Genomic DNA, 14,945 nt, shown 5'->3' with positions numbered 1-14,945 from the left:
ACCCTCTTGGTTAACCTCCACTTCAAACACTTGCTCCACCCCCAATACACCATCCTGCTCCACCTCCACGCCACCCTCTATGTCAACCTACACTCCATCATCTCTCTCCAAGTCACGACCACAGTCAAGAGGACCTTCCTCAACCTCCTGTTGCACTTCAATAGGACCTTCTACACCAGCCTCAACCCCACTACCCTCACCACTCTCTGCAAGCCCTTGGCAAAGGTAAAGAATTTCATTCTCATTTTCTACAACCACTGCTTCGCTCACTTTATGTACAACATACAAGTTGACTTTCCCCAACAATTTTCCCACATTCATCATGTTCATAGCTCCTTTATCGTCATATAGCTTATGTAAAACATGTTGAATATTGTAATATAACTCTTCTACTTTAATGTAACCCAAATCTTTAAGTGAACCTACTACTCCAAAATAACTCCATGTATCAGGGTCAATGTCCCAATAACATATCTCCCCACCTATATACTTAAAGGGCACTTCCTTTATCAAGGTCCCACCGTGGTGGACCACTACCTCAAACCTATCGTTAGACATCCTTACCCTGCAAATGGAAAGGGGGACCACTCAATTAACTTAAATTAACACCCATGGGACCAATTTCAACACCCAACGCCACTACTTTTTCCATAAAACCCCCCAGCACGCGACAAATATAATAATATTTTAACCCATTCCATCCATTACAAAACAAATATAAAATCCACCCATTAAAGACGACAAACATCATGAATGAAAGTAGTTAATAATGCAATTAGTAACTACACCAACAACATAAGTAAGAAGACTAACCTCACCAACGCTGATGAACGAACCACACTCTTCGACGAACCACGAACGCGATTTCACTAGGAATCAAAATCTGGATTGTTGAACCCTAAATCACCCCGAAATCGCGAGTTGATTTTACCCCAAATGTAATATCGCTTCAGTTAATCCTAATTTTATTTTAACCCTATCTTTTACATATTCCACGTCATTTTAAATTATTTTATTTTAACACATATAATGAAGTCACAGTGCCACCACAACCAAAACTGTACAACTCATCAGTTTTTTGCCAGCTGGACAGCTTTGCCGTTAGTCTTTTTAACGCCGTAAGCAAAAAGGACTAACGAGCACCGCTTTTGCGAAAAGTAGGATGTTAGTGAACTTTTGAAAAAAAGGATGACAACTTTAAACAGACCCTACAAACCGAGGGACCAAAATAGGTATTAAACCTATTATTAAAAATGTTTAATAAAAGTATTGATTTTAATGAAAATATTAGTGTAAACAAATTTGTTTCCATTCGAAAAGACGTGAAATTGTTTCATTCAAAAATAATAATTATGATTAAATTAAGACAAAATAAGAATATAGAGATTAATTTAAGACAAATGCGATGACATTTGGCATTATAGTGATACGTAGCACTGACACCGTTATTGTTATATCACACTGTCATATGATATCATGTTAGTTTGACACATTACAAAATTTTATTTAAAAAAATAAAAAATATTTTTTTAAAGAATAAAAATTATTTTTTTAAAAAATAAAAAGTAATTTTTAAAAAAATAAAAAGTAATTTTTTAAATATATTAAAAATAATTATAAAAAAATGTGACATCTCTTTAACCAGAACCATACTAATAAGAATGACCTTATTGCATCAAAAATTTAAATAAAAACTAAATTGAAGCATAAAAAAGAAAGTTATTTGAGATTTTTCTAAAAAATGAAAATGAATGACATCATTTAACAAAATTTAAAACTTTAAATGTTAAGCCTGAATTGGAAAATTTGAGCATTTGACGGTTACATTTATTCAAAAAATGGTATGTTTAATTTGAGTGATATCAGCTATTACATGAAAGCTTTACCATATAAATATTGATTGGTACATTTTAGACTTGCTAATTTAAGAAGATTGACTTGTTTGAAAGTGGATCTGGATTTTGGAGAATCATGCCAAATTGCAAATTCTACAGAATCTGTCCAATGAATGGAATTCCATCTAGTGAAGTTCTTCTAGAGAATTAGTCTTGCTTTTAGAGAATGACCCTCATAGATAGTCACTTAATTAATTTATTATATTAGTTACATATAAATATATTCTTTTTTTATGATATAATTGTGATGTAAATCCTTTATTTGAGATTATATTTAAACAATTGAAAATAATGACTTCAATTTCTATGCATGAATTAGTTTATTTAAGAGGTTTTACAACTAATACCTTAGTTAACCATATTATATGGTTTATATTATATGTTTAAAATATTAAGCATAATTAAAATAAAATAACTATTTTTGTACTATGTTGTCTAAAAATATAAATAATTAATGACATATTGTAATTTTAATCCAGAACAATCTTCTCAATTCATCCTAGCTATTAAAAATTTTAATGGACCAATTAAAATGTAAATTATATTAATACAATAAAACATTCTTTAATATATACATAAATATAGATAAATAGGTAGATAGAGATATATTAAAATTAAAATTTCGTGGGATGAATAAGGAATTTTAGATTATGCTAAACATGTACTAGATAACTCAACCTATTGTTAACATGTCAAAATCAAAAGTCAATCTAACTCTTTTATCTTGGTCAACTGCGATTTATTACTCGTTTAATTTCATAAATAAAATTCTCAAATATTATTAAGAGTAATATAAACAAATACAGATATATAATATAAAATTAAAGTTAATTCATTATCTTGAAAACAGTTTTTATTAAGATGTACAAAGTATTGATTTCCATCAAATTAAGTTTCACATTTTAAAAGTTCTTAATTAAAATTTATTTTAAAAAAGTTTTTTATGCAGGTATTTCCTTTTCTCTTCATAACAAACTGCACTACTGTAAATTGAAATATTCAATTTGAAGTCTGATGGAATTTTCACTTTTCTCGTTCTCCCCTTTAAAAAAAAATCTCAAATTATACTAATTTAATACAGTATAAAATAATTTAACTACTTAAAGTTAAATAATCAAATATTAATGAAATGTACAGGATTTTAAAATCCGGAAACTAAAATAATAATAAAAGAACACCTGATAAGACCTGATTTTAAGATAGTTCAAGCAAAGGTAAAAGAAAATAAAAATGGTAAAAGAATAACACTGAGCAACAAAAAGAAGAAATACATTTCTTCTTTGTTGACACTTGATCGAACCTGAAAATTCAGAAAGTGTAGTTTGAGTTTACAATCGATTCAGTCAAAGAGAATTGTTTGGTGAAAGAAGCGTTTTCTTCAGATCTCACAGGTGGAGAGCGATGGAATATCTAGGGATTGATCTTAGCTGCGCCGTGGGATCGCTCCGCCACGGCCACTTTCCGGAGAAGGATTGCTTGCTCCCTCTCATTTCCAAACTCCTCGGTTACGCCATCGTCGCCGCCTCCACAACCGTCAAACTCCCTCAGGCACTAATCGTTAACCGTTTCATTATTTGTTTCTTCGTTTCTCATGTTCCGTTCATTGCTACTTAATACTACTACTCCGGTTGTGTCAGTGTTAGGGTTTTGTTTGATAAATGTTGTTCTAAGCATGTTTAACCTCTTTTAGCTTATAGTAATTTAACGAGGATGTTCAATTCGGAAGCACAGTGTTCGTTACGCTATTATCGTTTAATGTTCAGATTATGAAAATTCTGAAGCATAAGAGTGTGAGGGGCCTTAGCATGATCTCCTTTGAGCTCGAAGTTATCGGATACACCATCGCGTTGGCTTACTGTCTCCACAAAGGTCTTTCATTCTCGGCTTACGGAGAGTTGCTGTTTCTTTTGATCCAAGGTGTGCTAACAGTTTTGGCTTAATTTTTGGTTTCTGTTCATTCTTTGTGCAGAACTGATACGTAGTGTGAAGTTGCCTTGTGTGAGTTGGGCGAGACTATGGTGTGTTTAAGTTTATGCAATGTTGTTTGGAGTTTGTCATTAAATAAGCACTTTCACAAGTTGCTCTATTTGGGTCTAACAGGTCCTGGGATAAACAAAATCATCTTGTTAGTTTTAAAAATAAGCTATTTTCTCTTATTTTGTGATGCAGGGCGGGTAGGAAAGAAAGTAATTAGTAGCTGGGTTATGGTTGTATCCCTAGATGTTTTATTTTAGTGCCAAGGATTACATTTTGGGAATTGGCTTTTTGCTAGTTGTCCTTAGTAAGTTATATTTTAATAATTGTAATTTGAAATTCCTATTAGATGTAGGCTGAATGATCACATAACGTGAAAGGCTTTCGTTTGTACTATAAATCTGAACTTGCCTTTGTAGGAATATATTTTCCTTAAATATTAAATACAAAATCATTTTGAACTTTTTATTTCTTAGTATGTTACACCAGAAGAGCCAGTCCATTGATTACATTTGAATCTTTCTTAAAGTTTCTTTGCTTTGTAGAGTCCTATCTATAATTTTTTGTCCTACATCATTTTGTTCATGATTTTGTCTAACTCTAGACACTAATACCGAAATTAGTACTTGCACAGGTATCATAGACTTTATATCATGCTAGTTGTACTGATCTATCTTTTGCTGGGTATAGCTATGTTGTTCTTCCATTTTCTTCAAGTTATCTAACCGCTTCTTCCTCTCTATTTTCTGAAACAGCTATAATATTGGTTGCTGTAATCTACTATTACTCTCGACCTTTGAGTACAATAACATGCATCCGGGCATTGCTGTATCCTACTGGCTCGAGGAAGAACTAGGCTTTTATTCTTGTGTTATGTGATTCAATCAGATATTCTTGATCATTTCCTTGATGCATTGGTTTTCAGATATTCTGCTATAGCACCCACTATCTTTGCTGGTCAAATTGATCCTTTCCTCTTTGAAGCTCTGTATGTGAGTGACAACTTTTTTTTTGCTAAAGTAGTTGTTAATTATGTTGTTTTACAAATTTTAGAAAGCTGATTTTTGGTGTACCTAGGTGAAGGTTAAGAGTCATAGGCTGAAGCCTTTATCTTACACTAGCTGAGACAAAACATTCATTCTTTTTGGCCATCCTCTAAATTCAATTTAGTATTAAAGTGGGTAAGATCCTGCATTGTCTTCTCCCCTTACTTGTTTGGCTACTGTCCACTGTGTCCACCACCTCAACCAATGTATTTTAGTCTGACAATCTTAGGGTCTGGTCTGCATCTCAAACCAAGAAGTTGCGCGGCCTAATACTCAGTCACGCTCTTCCATGCACAATTCTTCTCCAAAAAGCTATCGTGTGTGCGTATCACTCACATGTTGAAATCCTGCCAAACCACTTCCACCAACTTTATAAGCATCTTCTAGGCATGTTTCTACCCTTGTTTCATCATTTTGACAAACTTGATGTTGTTGAGTACATTTGGCTTGACCTCTTCTACCTTGCGTCTTTGTTATGACCTTCATTCCATGTGCTCTATCTTTGAAATAGTCTCTTAAGGTCATGTTCTTTCTTTTTCTGGTACCTGTATCATTTCAACTGCAAAACTCAACTGGAAAAATTACTTGGTTTGGTCTACTGCAATGGAGTTGTGATTCCATGGTCAAGAATACCATGACCATTTGGCGAAGGTGGCTAGTGATATTCCCACTTTTGGAGAATTAAGAGAAAGAAACTCTCTTTTTCATATTATTATCTTCACACTAAACACATACTTATACAATAATGAAAAACAGTAATCAACAATAAACAGTAAACAATAGGCTCCTACAGAGCCTATATCTAAAAACATATTACATTTCAACACTCCCCCTCAAGCTGGAGCATATAAGTCATATGCCCCAAGCTTGGAACATATAAATTGAATTCTAGGCCCCCTTAGAGATTTGGTCAACATGTCTCCGAGTTGTTCATTAGAATTGACAAATTCAGTAACCAGTTCCTTTGACAACAACTTCTCTCTAATAAAATGACAGTCAATTTCTATGTGTTTCGTCCTCTCATGAAACACAGGATTGGAGGAAATGTGTAGAGCTGCTTGATTGTCACAGTACAGTTTCATTTGCTCATTTTTACAAAACTTCAATTCTTGAAGAAGTTGTTTAATCCACACAAGTTCACATGTAGTCAGAGCCATAGATCGGTATTCAGCTTCAGCACTAGATCGAGCAACAACGTTTTGTTTCTTACTTTTCCAAGATACAAGGTTCCCACCAAGTAAAACACAATATCCTGTAGTAGATCTTCGATCAATTGGACTACCAGCCCAATCTGCATCACAATATCCTTCGATCCGAGTGTTTCCCTTGTTCTCATACAATAGTCCCTGTCCTGGACTTCCTTTTATGTATCTGAGAATGCGAAGTACTGCATTCCAATGATCAACATGTGGATTTTGCATAAATTGACTCACAACTCCAACTGGATAAGAAAGATCAGGTCTTGTTATGGTAAGATAAATGAGTTTTCCAACTAGTCTTCTATATCTCTCTGGGTCTGAGAAAGGTTCACCCTGATCTGTCATTAACTTTTGATTTGGGTCCATGGGATTGTCAATGGGCTTGCAATTTGTCAGACCTGTTTCCTCTAAAATGTCAAGAGCATATTTCCTTTGTGAAATAATGACACCTTCTTTTGACTGTGCCACTTCAATACCAAGAAAATATTTTAGACGACCCAGATCTTTAGTTTGAAAGTGATTGAACAGATGATTCTTTAACTGATTAATTCTAGTGATGTCATTCCCTGTAATAACAATATCATCAACATACACCATGAGATAAACACATTTGTCAGGAGAATAGTGACCATAAAACACTGAATGATCCGCCTCACAACGTTTCAGTCCAAATTTTTGCACCACCTGACTAAATTTACCAAACCAAGCTCGAGGTGATTGCTTTAAGCCATAAAGGGAACGACGCAACTTACAAACTAATCCAGACTCCCCCTGAGCAACAAATCCAGGAGGTTGCTCCATGTATATCTCCTCTTCCAGATCACCATGAAGGAAGGCATTTTTAATGTCTAACTGATAAAGAGGCCAATGACGAATGGCAGCCATAGCAAGAAAAATACGAACGGTACTGGTTTTAGCCACAGGAGAAAAAGTATCACAATAGTCTTGGCCATAAACTTGAGTATAGCCCTTAGCTACCAGTCGAGCTTTAAGGCGATCAATTTTACCAGTAGGACCAACTTTAACAGTATAAATCCATCTACAACCAACAGGCTTCTTATCAGGAGGAAGAGGGACAAGATCCCAAGTGCCATTGTGTTCAAGTGCCTTCATCTCATCAACCATGGCTTGTCGCCATCCAGAATGAACAAGTGCCTCATGAATATTATTAGGAACCTTAGTCGATGATAATGAGGAAACAAAGGAGAAATATGTAGGAGACAAGTTATGATAACTCACAAAATTATAAATAGGATATGGATTGCGAGTAGAACGAATACCTTTACGGAGGGCAATGGGCCAGTTATCATCTGAATCAGTAGAAGGTGAAGATGATGAAGGATCCATGGTCTGAGGATCTGATGCAGAAGGATCTGAGTCTCGAGGATCGTCAGTGTTAGGAGTTCGAGATTGGGTTCGACGTTGATATGTGATAAGAGGTGGAGGAACAATGTTATTTGGATTTTGATTTTGAGGTACTGAATCAGGAATAATTAGAGGATCACATGTTGGTAAAGGAAACATTTGTTGAACAGAGGAACGATCCTCCATGGAGGAAGAAAAAAAAGGTGTATCCTCAAAGAATGTGACATCAGCTGACATATAATATCTCTTTGTGAAGGGAGAATAACATCTATACCCTTTCTGAAGACGAGAGTATCCTAAGAAAACACACTTGATAGCTTTTGCTGAGAGCTTATCAAGACCTGGAGAAACATTATGAACAAAACACATACACCCAAATACACGTGGGGAAACATGGTATAAAGTGTCGTTGGGAAAAATGACAGAGTGAGGAATTTTATTATTAAGAGAGGAAGAAGGCATCCTATTGATAAGAAAACAGGCAGTGAGGACTGCATCGCCCCAATGATGTACAGGAACATTAGTATTCAACATTAAGGAACGTGCAGTTTCAATGAGATGTCTATTCTTTCTTTCTGCAATGCCATTTTGTTGTGGAGTGTGAGGACAGGTTGACTGGTGTAAAATTCCTTGGGAAGATAAGAATGAAGAAAATGCTAGAGAGAAGTATTCCTTAGCATTATCACTTCGAAGAATTTTAATTGTCTTCCCAAATTGGTTCTTAATTTCAATAAAAAAGGACTTGAATATGGACAAAAGTTCAGATCTCTCTTTCATTAAATAAACCCAAGTACATCGAGAGAATTCATCAATAAAGGTTACAAAATAATTAAAACCAAATGAAGTAACACGACTTGGTCCCCAAATATCTGAATGAATTATTGAGAAAGGAAAATCACACTGTGTCTCAGATCTTTTAGGATAGGAAGATCTAACATGTTTTCCTAATTGACAAGATTCACAATCTAAGACTTGGATTTTTTGAGACTTGGAACCATCATCTTCAACTTGAACAAACTTGGATGGCCTAGACGATCATGCAGAAGTTTGGGGGATGAAGTGGTAAAGCAGGAAACTGAGGAATGAGGTTTTAAGAAATAAAGTCCTTGAGACTCATGTCCTTCTCCAATCAGACGACCTGTCCCATGTTCCTGTATAACAAAAGAATTGGCCGTAAAGGTTATGGAACAATTTAAGGTACGAGTCAACTGACTCAAAGAGATTAAATTGTATGGACAATTGGGAACATATAACACAGAATTTAAACTTAGTGAAGGAGATAAGGAAACTGTTCCAATTCCCTGAGATTTCACTTTTGATCCATTGGCAACGGTAATGAGATGAGGAATTCTTGGAGAAGACAATGAAGAAAATGAAGGAATGTTACCAGAGATATGGTCTGAGGCACCTGAGTCCAGAATCCATGGATTATGACCTTCCACAGATTGAGATAGGCTGGCTGTAGGCACACTAGTCATGACAGAGGATTGGCCAGGATTAGACGGTTTTCCAGATTTGTAACGTAAAAATTCTTCATATTCTTCATTTGAAATTCTGGATTCTAGATCACCAGATTTAGACACATGAGCAACTTTGTCTGGATATCCATGTAGAACATAACATTTGTCTCGAGTATGGCCTAGTTTCTTACAGTATGTGCATTGAGGAGGAGGACGTATGCTACGACCACCACGTCCTCGGTTGCTTCTGCCTCCTCCTCTTCCTTGTGGCATTATCATAGCTGATGTTCCAATAACATCGATTGAATTCTCATCTTTCACCAATGGAGGTACTCGAAGAAGTCGAGTAACCAAACCATCCATTGAAGGGATTTGATCACCAGCTAAAACTTGATCACGTACATGATCATAATCGGAGTGTAAGCTTCTTAGAATTAGGACCATGTAAAACTTGTCAAGCTTTTTATTGATCCCTTCTAATGAATCAGCTACAAAGAAGTTCTTTAATTCTTCTACAGCAGCCCGAGCCTTTGCTATATGAGAAACCATGTCATGGTTGACTTGTTTTAGAGAAGCTACTCTTTGGGTTGCATCAAAAAGACGTTGTACATCATTTGCAAAAATATCTTCTGCCCTCTTCCAGAATGATGAACATGTTTTATAGGGTCTCAAGATATCTAAAACCTCTTGCTCCACTGACTGCCACAAAATTGCGCATAACTGAAAATCCAATTTTTGCCATTGAGATTTTTCTTCATCTGGAACCATAGAGATATCTTGTTCTAGATGATCATGGTGTCCTTGACCAAGAAACCATAATTCCACTGCAGAAGACCAAGATAAATAATTTTTCCAGTTGAGTTTTGCAGATGTAATGATAGGAGTTGCAGATAGAGAGGAATTAATTGCAGTAGATGCCATTACAGATCGGAAAATGAACCAGACTTGGAGAGATATTCAACTATTGGGAGAGAGAAAACCCTAGGTATCAATTACACCCACTGAAACAGGGAAGTAAGATCAGATATAGGCTCAGGAGAGTGAGGCGAGCGGAACCCTAGATGCGCGGTGAAATTCCGACCAGCGTAGGGCGGCGCGTGAACAGTACGCGCGCGAGATCTGGCGGGCTGCGGCGGCGCGTGGCAGCGCGTGAGGGCTTTGCAGGGACGGCGACCACCAGGGTTGGGTCGCGCTCACGGAGGCGCACAAAACCCCTAAATTTTCCTGAGAAAATGGGGTACCGGCGCCGGCGGCGGCGACGGCGACGGCGACGGCGAAAACGGCGGCGACGGCGGCGGCTGGTGGTTGATGGCGTCTACAGAAGAGAGCCCCGGTGCTTGGCTCTTGATACCATTTTGGAGAATTAAGAGAAAGAAACTCTCTTTTTCATATTATTATCTTCACACTAAACACATACTTATACAATAATGAAAAACAGTAATCAACAATAAACAGTAAACAATAGGCTCCTACAGAGCCTATATCTAAAAACATATTACATTTCAACACCCACTAAAAATAATAAATCTCAGTGGCAAAAGCTTGACTTTCAACTATGTTTTGTCCAATGTTGCAGAGATACTGAGTTCCTTCATGACACATTTTTGGAAAAGCCCCAAGATGTTTTTGCTAATGACATTCATCATCCCTTTGATGCAACACAAAAGTAGTCTCCGTCAAATAGACCAACCATGATATGGTCTCTCGTCTAGCAAAAGTCCAGGTTATATTAGAGAAATGAATAAATAGATTTGTTGTAGCTGACTCATTGTAGTATATTAAAACAAAAACTTGAAAAGTTATACGTGGTTCTAATTTTGAGAAGTTCACATTCAAATTTCGATCTTGTATGTGATCAAATTGTTGCTAGTGATCAAATTCCTTTTGGATAGCCTAATCACTTGACTACTTTGTGTACCTACCTTGGTGAAAGATTGAAACTTCAACAATGGTATCACTGTGGGAGACGGGGATGTAGCTGGGTTGAAGCACAGTCTGTCGGGTTGGGGCATGGTCGGCTAGGTTGTGACATGGTCGGCCGGGTTGGAGCATTGTTGGTCGGATTGGAGCACAGTCGCCAGGTTGGAGCATAGTCGACCAAGGGTTGGAGGGGTGAATGAAGTGCGGTGGTCGCTGAGTCTACATCGTGGTGGTCACTGGAGGAAAAGGATGCTCAGTGACAAAGAAAAGGGGCATATTGTGGCCGACGGTGGACAAAGCAGCAGACAGTGGACAATCAAGTAGCCCTTCATATTGCCTCCAATCTAGTGTTTTTGGGGGAACCAAACATAAAAATTGATTGTCATACGGTTAAGTAGTAATTGTTGTTTAAGGAACTTAGTAATGGACTTATTAGTGCCAATAACCATCTCTTAAGCATTCTAACCAAGTCTTTTAGAGGGTCTAGAATTCAGTTTATATGTTCTAAATGCTTGGTGCATACAATTTCTATGCTTCGACTTGAGGGGGATGTTAAAATAGTTTATTTGTTGTACAGCTCTTGTAAAAAACTGCTTTTGGATGTACATAGCTTAAGGTTAATAGTCATGGCTATAACCTTTTACTTTGATATATACTTGTACTCACTGTTTTTATACACAAACACAATCAGCTCAGACACCATTTAGTGATTTTTTGGTCGTTCTCTAAATTTGAGAATGTTGAAAATACATTTACTTGTGCTTGATGAAAATTTGCTCTAATTGAATGCCATGAACCAATTATCCTAAAACCCTAAATCCTAAACATAAAAGTTTAAGCTGAAACACATGAATTTCTTTATATTATTTCATTCTTGACCTCTCATGCAAGAGTCCTTTGTGCTTGAAACATGAACAATGTGCAAGCCACCTACCTGGTGCTAAAATTAAACTTTCTTATTAAAATAATGAGGATGACATGGATTGAAACACTAGACCACTTGGTTGTGGAGGCTTTGATACTCTTTCATGAATGAAGTATTCTTAAAGCTTTATTTTTTCGCTGAATTTAGAAAGATGGGTTTTTATTCATTTCTTGCAGAATTGTTTCTGTTGAGCATTTTAGCCTTTATTTTACATCTGTTGGTTACTAGGTTCTCATCACTTGATATTTCTTGAATTGAGATGTGGATATGTTCTTTTCCAGGCATCCCAGCATGCAATTTTTCTCTTTGCCAGGATCCCACAAATATGGCAAAACTTTTCTGTAAGTTGAAAACATATTACCTATTCAATGTTCCTGCTATATTGGACAAAAATGCCTAGTTGTCATCAGATTTACAAACTTATTTTAAGTACTTGCGCTCAAAACAATATTTGATTCTGCAGTCAGAATGTCTACTTAAATGGGTTCTTTCACTCTACTTCATGATGGCTTACTTGACACTAAAATACATGAAAGAAACTTTGTTTCCGAGTATATGCTATAACTGCTTATGTTTTTAAAAGAACCATTAGCTTTTTTGACTTGTGTGTAATGGGAGTCTAGGATGCCTTGAACCCTGTTATAGTTATGCTGAATTTTTCCATATTATGATTCTACATTCCTTAAAGTTTTTTTTTTGTCTACAATTTTTCGTTTCATGAATTATGTTGACTCTTTGTTTCACCAGCCTTATTCTTCATTGATAACTTACTATGTTTGAGCAGAATAAAAGTACTGGGGAACTCAGCTTCTTAACATCTTTTATGAATTTTGCTGGTTCAATGGGTAAGCCATTGTGATTTCAGTAAAGTTTTGGTGAGTTTCCGTTTGTTTTTGCAGACTAATATATTTGTTTTGTTTATTGCAGTTAGAGTATTCACAACTATCCAAGAAAATGCACCAAACAGTGGTAAGTTGATGCTTAATTTGTTTTCGTCTTCTTGACTTGTTTCTGTCATTGTCAATGAATGTTAACTTAGTGTTTTGGTGCTAAAAGTAGTGTTTATTTGTTTTACTTTTGAGGATCTTAGAGCATGCTCTATACAAATCTTAAAATAAGAAAAAAGCAAGGTGTAGTTTTGGGTGTAGCGGTTGCAGTTTTTATGGTTAGATGTTGGCAATAAACAAAGATGGTGTATGTAATTAAGTGGTCAACATCAAAGCAAGTGCTTAAACGTTGTGTTTTTTTTAAAAGAGTTCGAAAACATCTCCCATGTGTGTATTTCCCCCCCTTATCTGAGACTGTTAATTTTGCTTTAGAAAATAAGAGATAAAAACAACTAAACTACTGTTTTGTATCTAAAGACTACATTAATGGAGTGCTAGGATTGGAATCCTTTTTTTCTTAGAAATATGACACTTTTATTTTCAAATAAGGTACATGGTTCTTTGTAAGCAAGACAATACGTTGATTTTCCCAAGGATGATAGCACATCGTAATAATATATACTATGAAGACATAGTTCATAGGTCTCTTGGATGATCAGTGAATAAGAAGGGTAGAGATCTCGAGAACTCGAGCACACTACAGACTTGCTTTTCTTAAGCCTTAACGAGCACTAGATTCAAATTCCATGTTTTAAATCTTTTATGGAGTTGAACTAAGCTTAAAGTTCACTTCTTAACATGGTATCAGAAACAAGTTATAGTCTATACTAACGAGATTTGTGTTTGTTGGACGTATAGTCTATACTCACTATTCATTAATGTCTAATCTCAAGACGTAGATATCTCAACATGAGATGGTGTGTTAGAAGTTCCACATTGACTAGAAATAAGACTAATTTAGAGTATATATATGTAGATGCAAACCTCCTTTTATCAGTCGGTTTTGTGAGGTTGAATTAGACTTAAAATCTCTTTTTTAAATATTGTTTTGTGACGTGGAAGTCCTAATACTACTACAGCGAAAATGGTGACTTTTCAATAGTTTCCTTTGTTAATATTGAAGCCACCTATGAATAGTTTCTGTTGGAAGTCCAAATCGACTAGAGATAAGGCAAATCTATAATAGATAAGTGGGTGTAAACCTTACCTTACAAGCCGGTTTTGTGGGGTTGAGTTAGGTTTAAGTCCACTTCTTAACATGGTATCAGAGCTTGGTTAGAGCCTATCCTAGCGATGTTTGTTGTTTGTTGGACATGTTCCACCCGCTATCGGGCCGTTATCGGACCAGGCATTAATGTCTAGTCTCACGCTCGAGATGATGTCTATACCTCGGCGTGAGGGGGGTGTTGGAAATCCCACATCGATTATAGATAAGGCTAATTTATGATATATAAGTGGGTACAAACCTCATTTTACATACCGGTTTTGTGGGATTGACTTAGACTTAAGTCCACTTCTTAACAGTTTCCATTATTTTTTGTACATAAAATAGAACATATCTTTCTTTCGAAAATCATGTCTTCGGTCTCCTTGACTTGATACTAACAAAATTATGTCATTGACATTTTTGGTCTGTACAGCAGTGTTATTTTAAATGTCTTCCTGTACTATTTCCTATCATTGTGACTTTTTCTTAATTTTTTTGAAGTTCTCTTGGGCTATGCAATTGGTGTCGCAACAAATTTTACCATCCTGAGTCAGATAATATTATACCAAAAACCCCAGGTCGAAAAGGAGAAGAAAACCAAGTAATAGAACCGTATCGAGTTGTGTATATCTTCAATCTACTCATCAAACGTCTTGTTTCAAGTTTATACTGCTGATATATTAAGGTAACCATTAATTCCAAAAGTAACAACTGATTATTATCTTTTACTTTGGATCCTGAGACACTCTTGCTTAATTATTTTATCGTTATTTATCAAAGCTAAAATTTAAAGGATACGTCCAGGTTCTTTGTAAGAAAATTTTATCATGATTTGTTTGCCTTAGTTCTACTCTTCTATAATCATAAAATCTTAAGAATCTCATCATGATTGCAAGTCTTGGTTCTTTTTTTAGTGATAAAATGTTGGGTAAAACAAAACCATCGATGGTTTCTCACCAAGGTCTTAATGTGCGACATTAAGTTGCCTTGAGATATCATATTGGAAGGTATATGAACTTCGGCTGAAGTACTTCAAAACTGCATTGGCCAAATCGCTTTGAGAATTG

At 35.8% G+C, this 14,945-nt stretch overlaps 2 protein-coding genes across 2 annotated transcripts; one reads left to right on the top strand and one right to left on the bottom strand.

Annotated features, from left to right (window-relative positions):
- The first annotated feature begins 3,096 nt into the window (after positions 1-3,096).
- Positions 3,097-14,675, top strand: LOC108336224 (mannose-P-dolichol utilization defect 1 protein homolog 2-like). The gene is given in 9 exon segments (XM_017572584.2): positions 3,097-3,443; positions 3,659-3,812; positions 4,625-4,697; positions 4,795-4,861; positions 12,066-12,125; positions 12,569-12,629; positions 12,712-12,753; positions 14,380-14,387; positions 14,389-14,675. Coding segments are annotated over 9 exon segments (651 nt in total). The 5' UTR covers positions 3,097-3,296; the 3' UTR covers positions 14,428-14,675.
- Positions 8,229-10,422, bottom strand: LOC128197782 (uncharacterized). Its single transcript, XM_052880552.1, has 2 exons — positions 8,867-10,422; positions 8,229-8,630 (listed from the first exon to the last, which is right to left on the bottom strand). Exons 1-2 carry the CDS (start codon positions 9,858-9,860, stop codon positions 8,593-8,595), a joined length of 1,032 nt encoding a protein of 343 aa, XP_052736512.1. The 5' UTR covers positions 9,861-10,422; the 3' UTR covers positions 8,229-8,592.
- Positions 14,676-14,945: the final 270 nt, after the last annotated feature.

Source organism: Vigna angularis, chromosome 7 (assembly GCF_016808095.1).
Source record: "Vigna angularis cultivar LongXiaoDou No.4 chromosome 7, ASM1680809v1, whole genome shotgun sequence".
In the NCBI taxonomy this organism is placed as follows: Eukaryota; Viridiplantae; Streptophyta; class Magnoliopsida; order Fabales; family Fabaceae; genus Vigna; species Vigna angularis.
Note: the sequence above shows the minus strand (reverse complement) of the source record. Positions and strands in the feature narration are given on the sequence as shown.

Excerpts from the sequence above, each read along its gene's own strand:
- LOC128197782 (XM_052880552.1), bottom strand. The coding sequence starts at position 9,860 with ATGGCATCTACTGCAATTAATTCCTCTCTATCTGCAACTCCTATCATT. Across the intron at positions 8,631-8,866 it reads TGCCTCAGACCATATCTCTG|GAACATGGGACAGGTCGTCT; the intron begins GTAACATTCCTT and ends TTTGTTATACAG.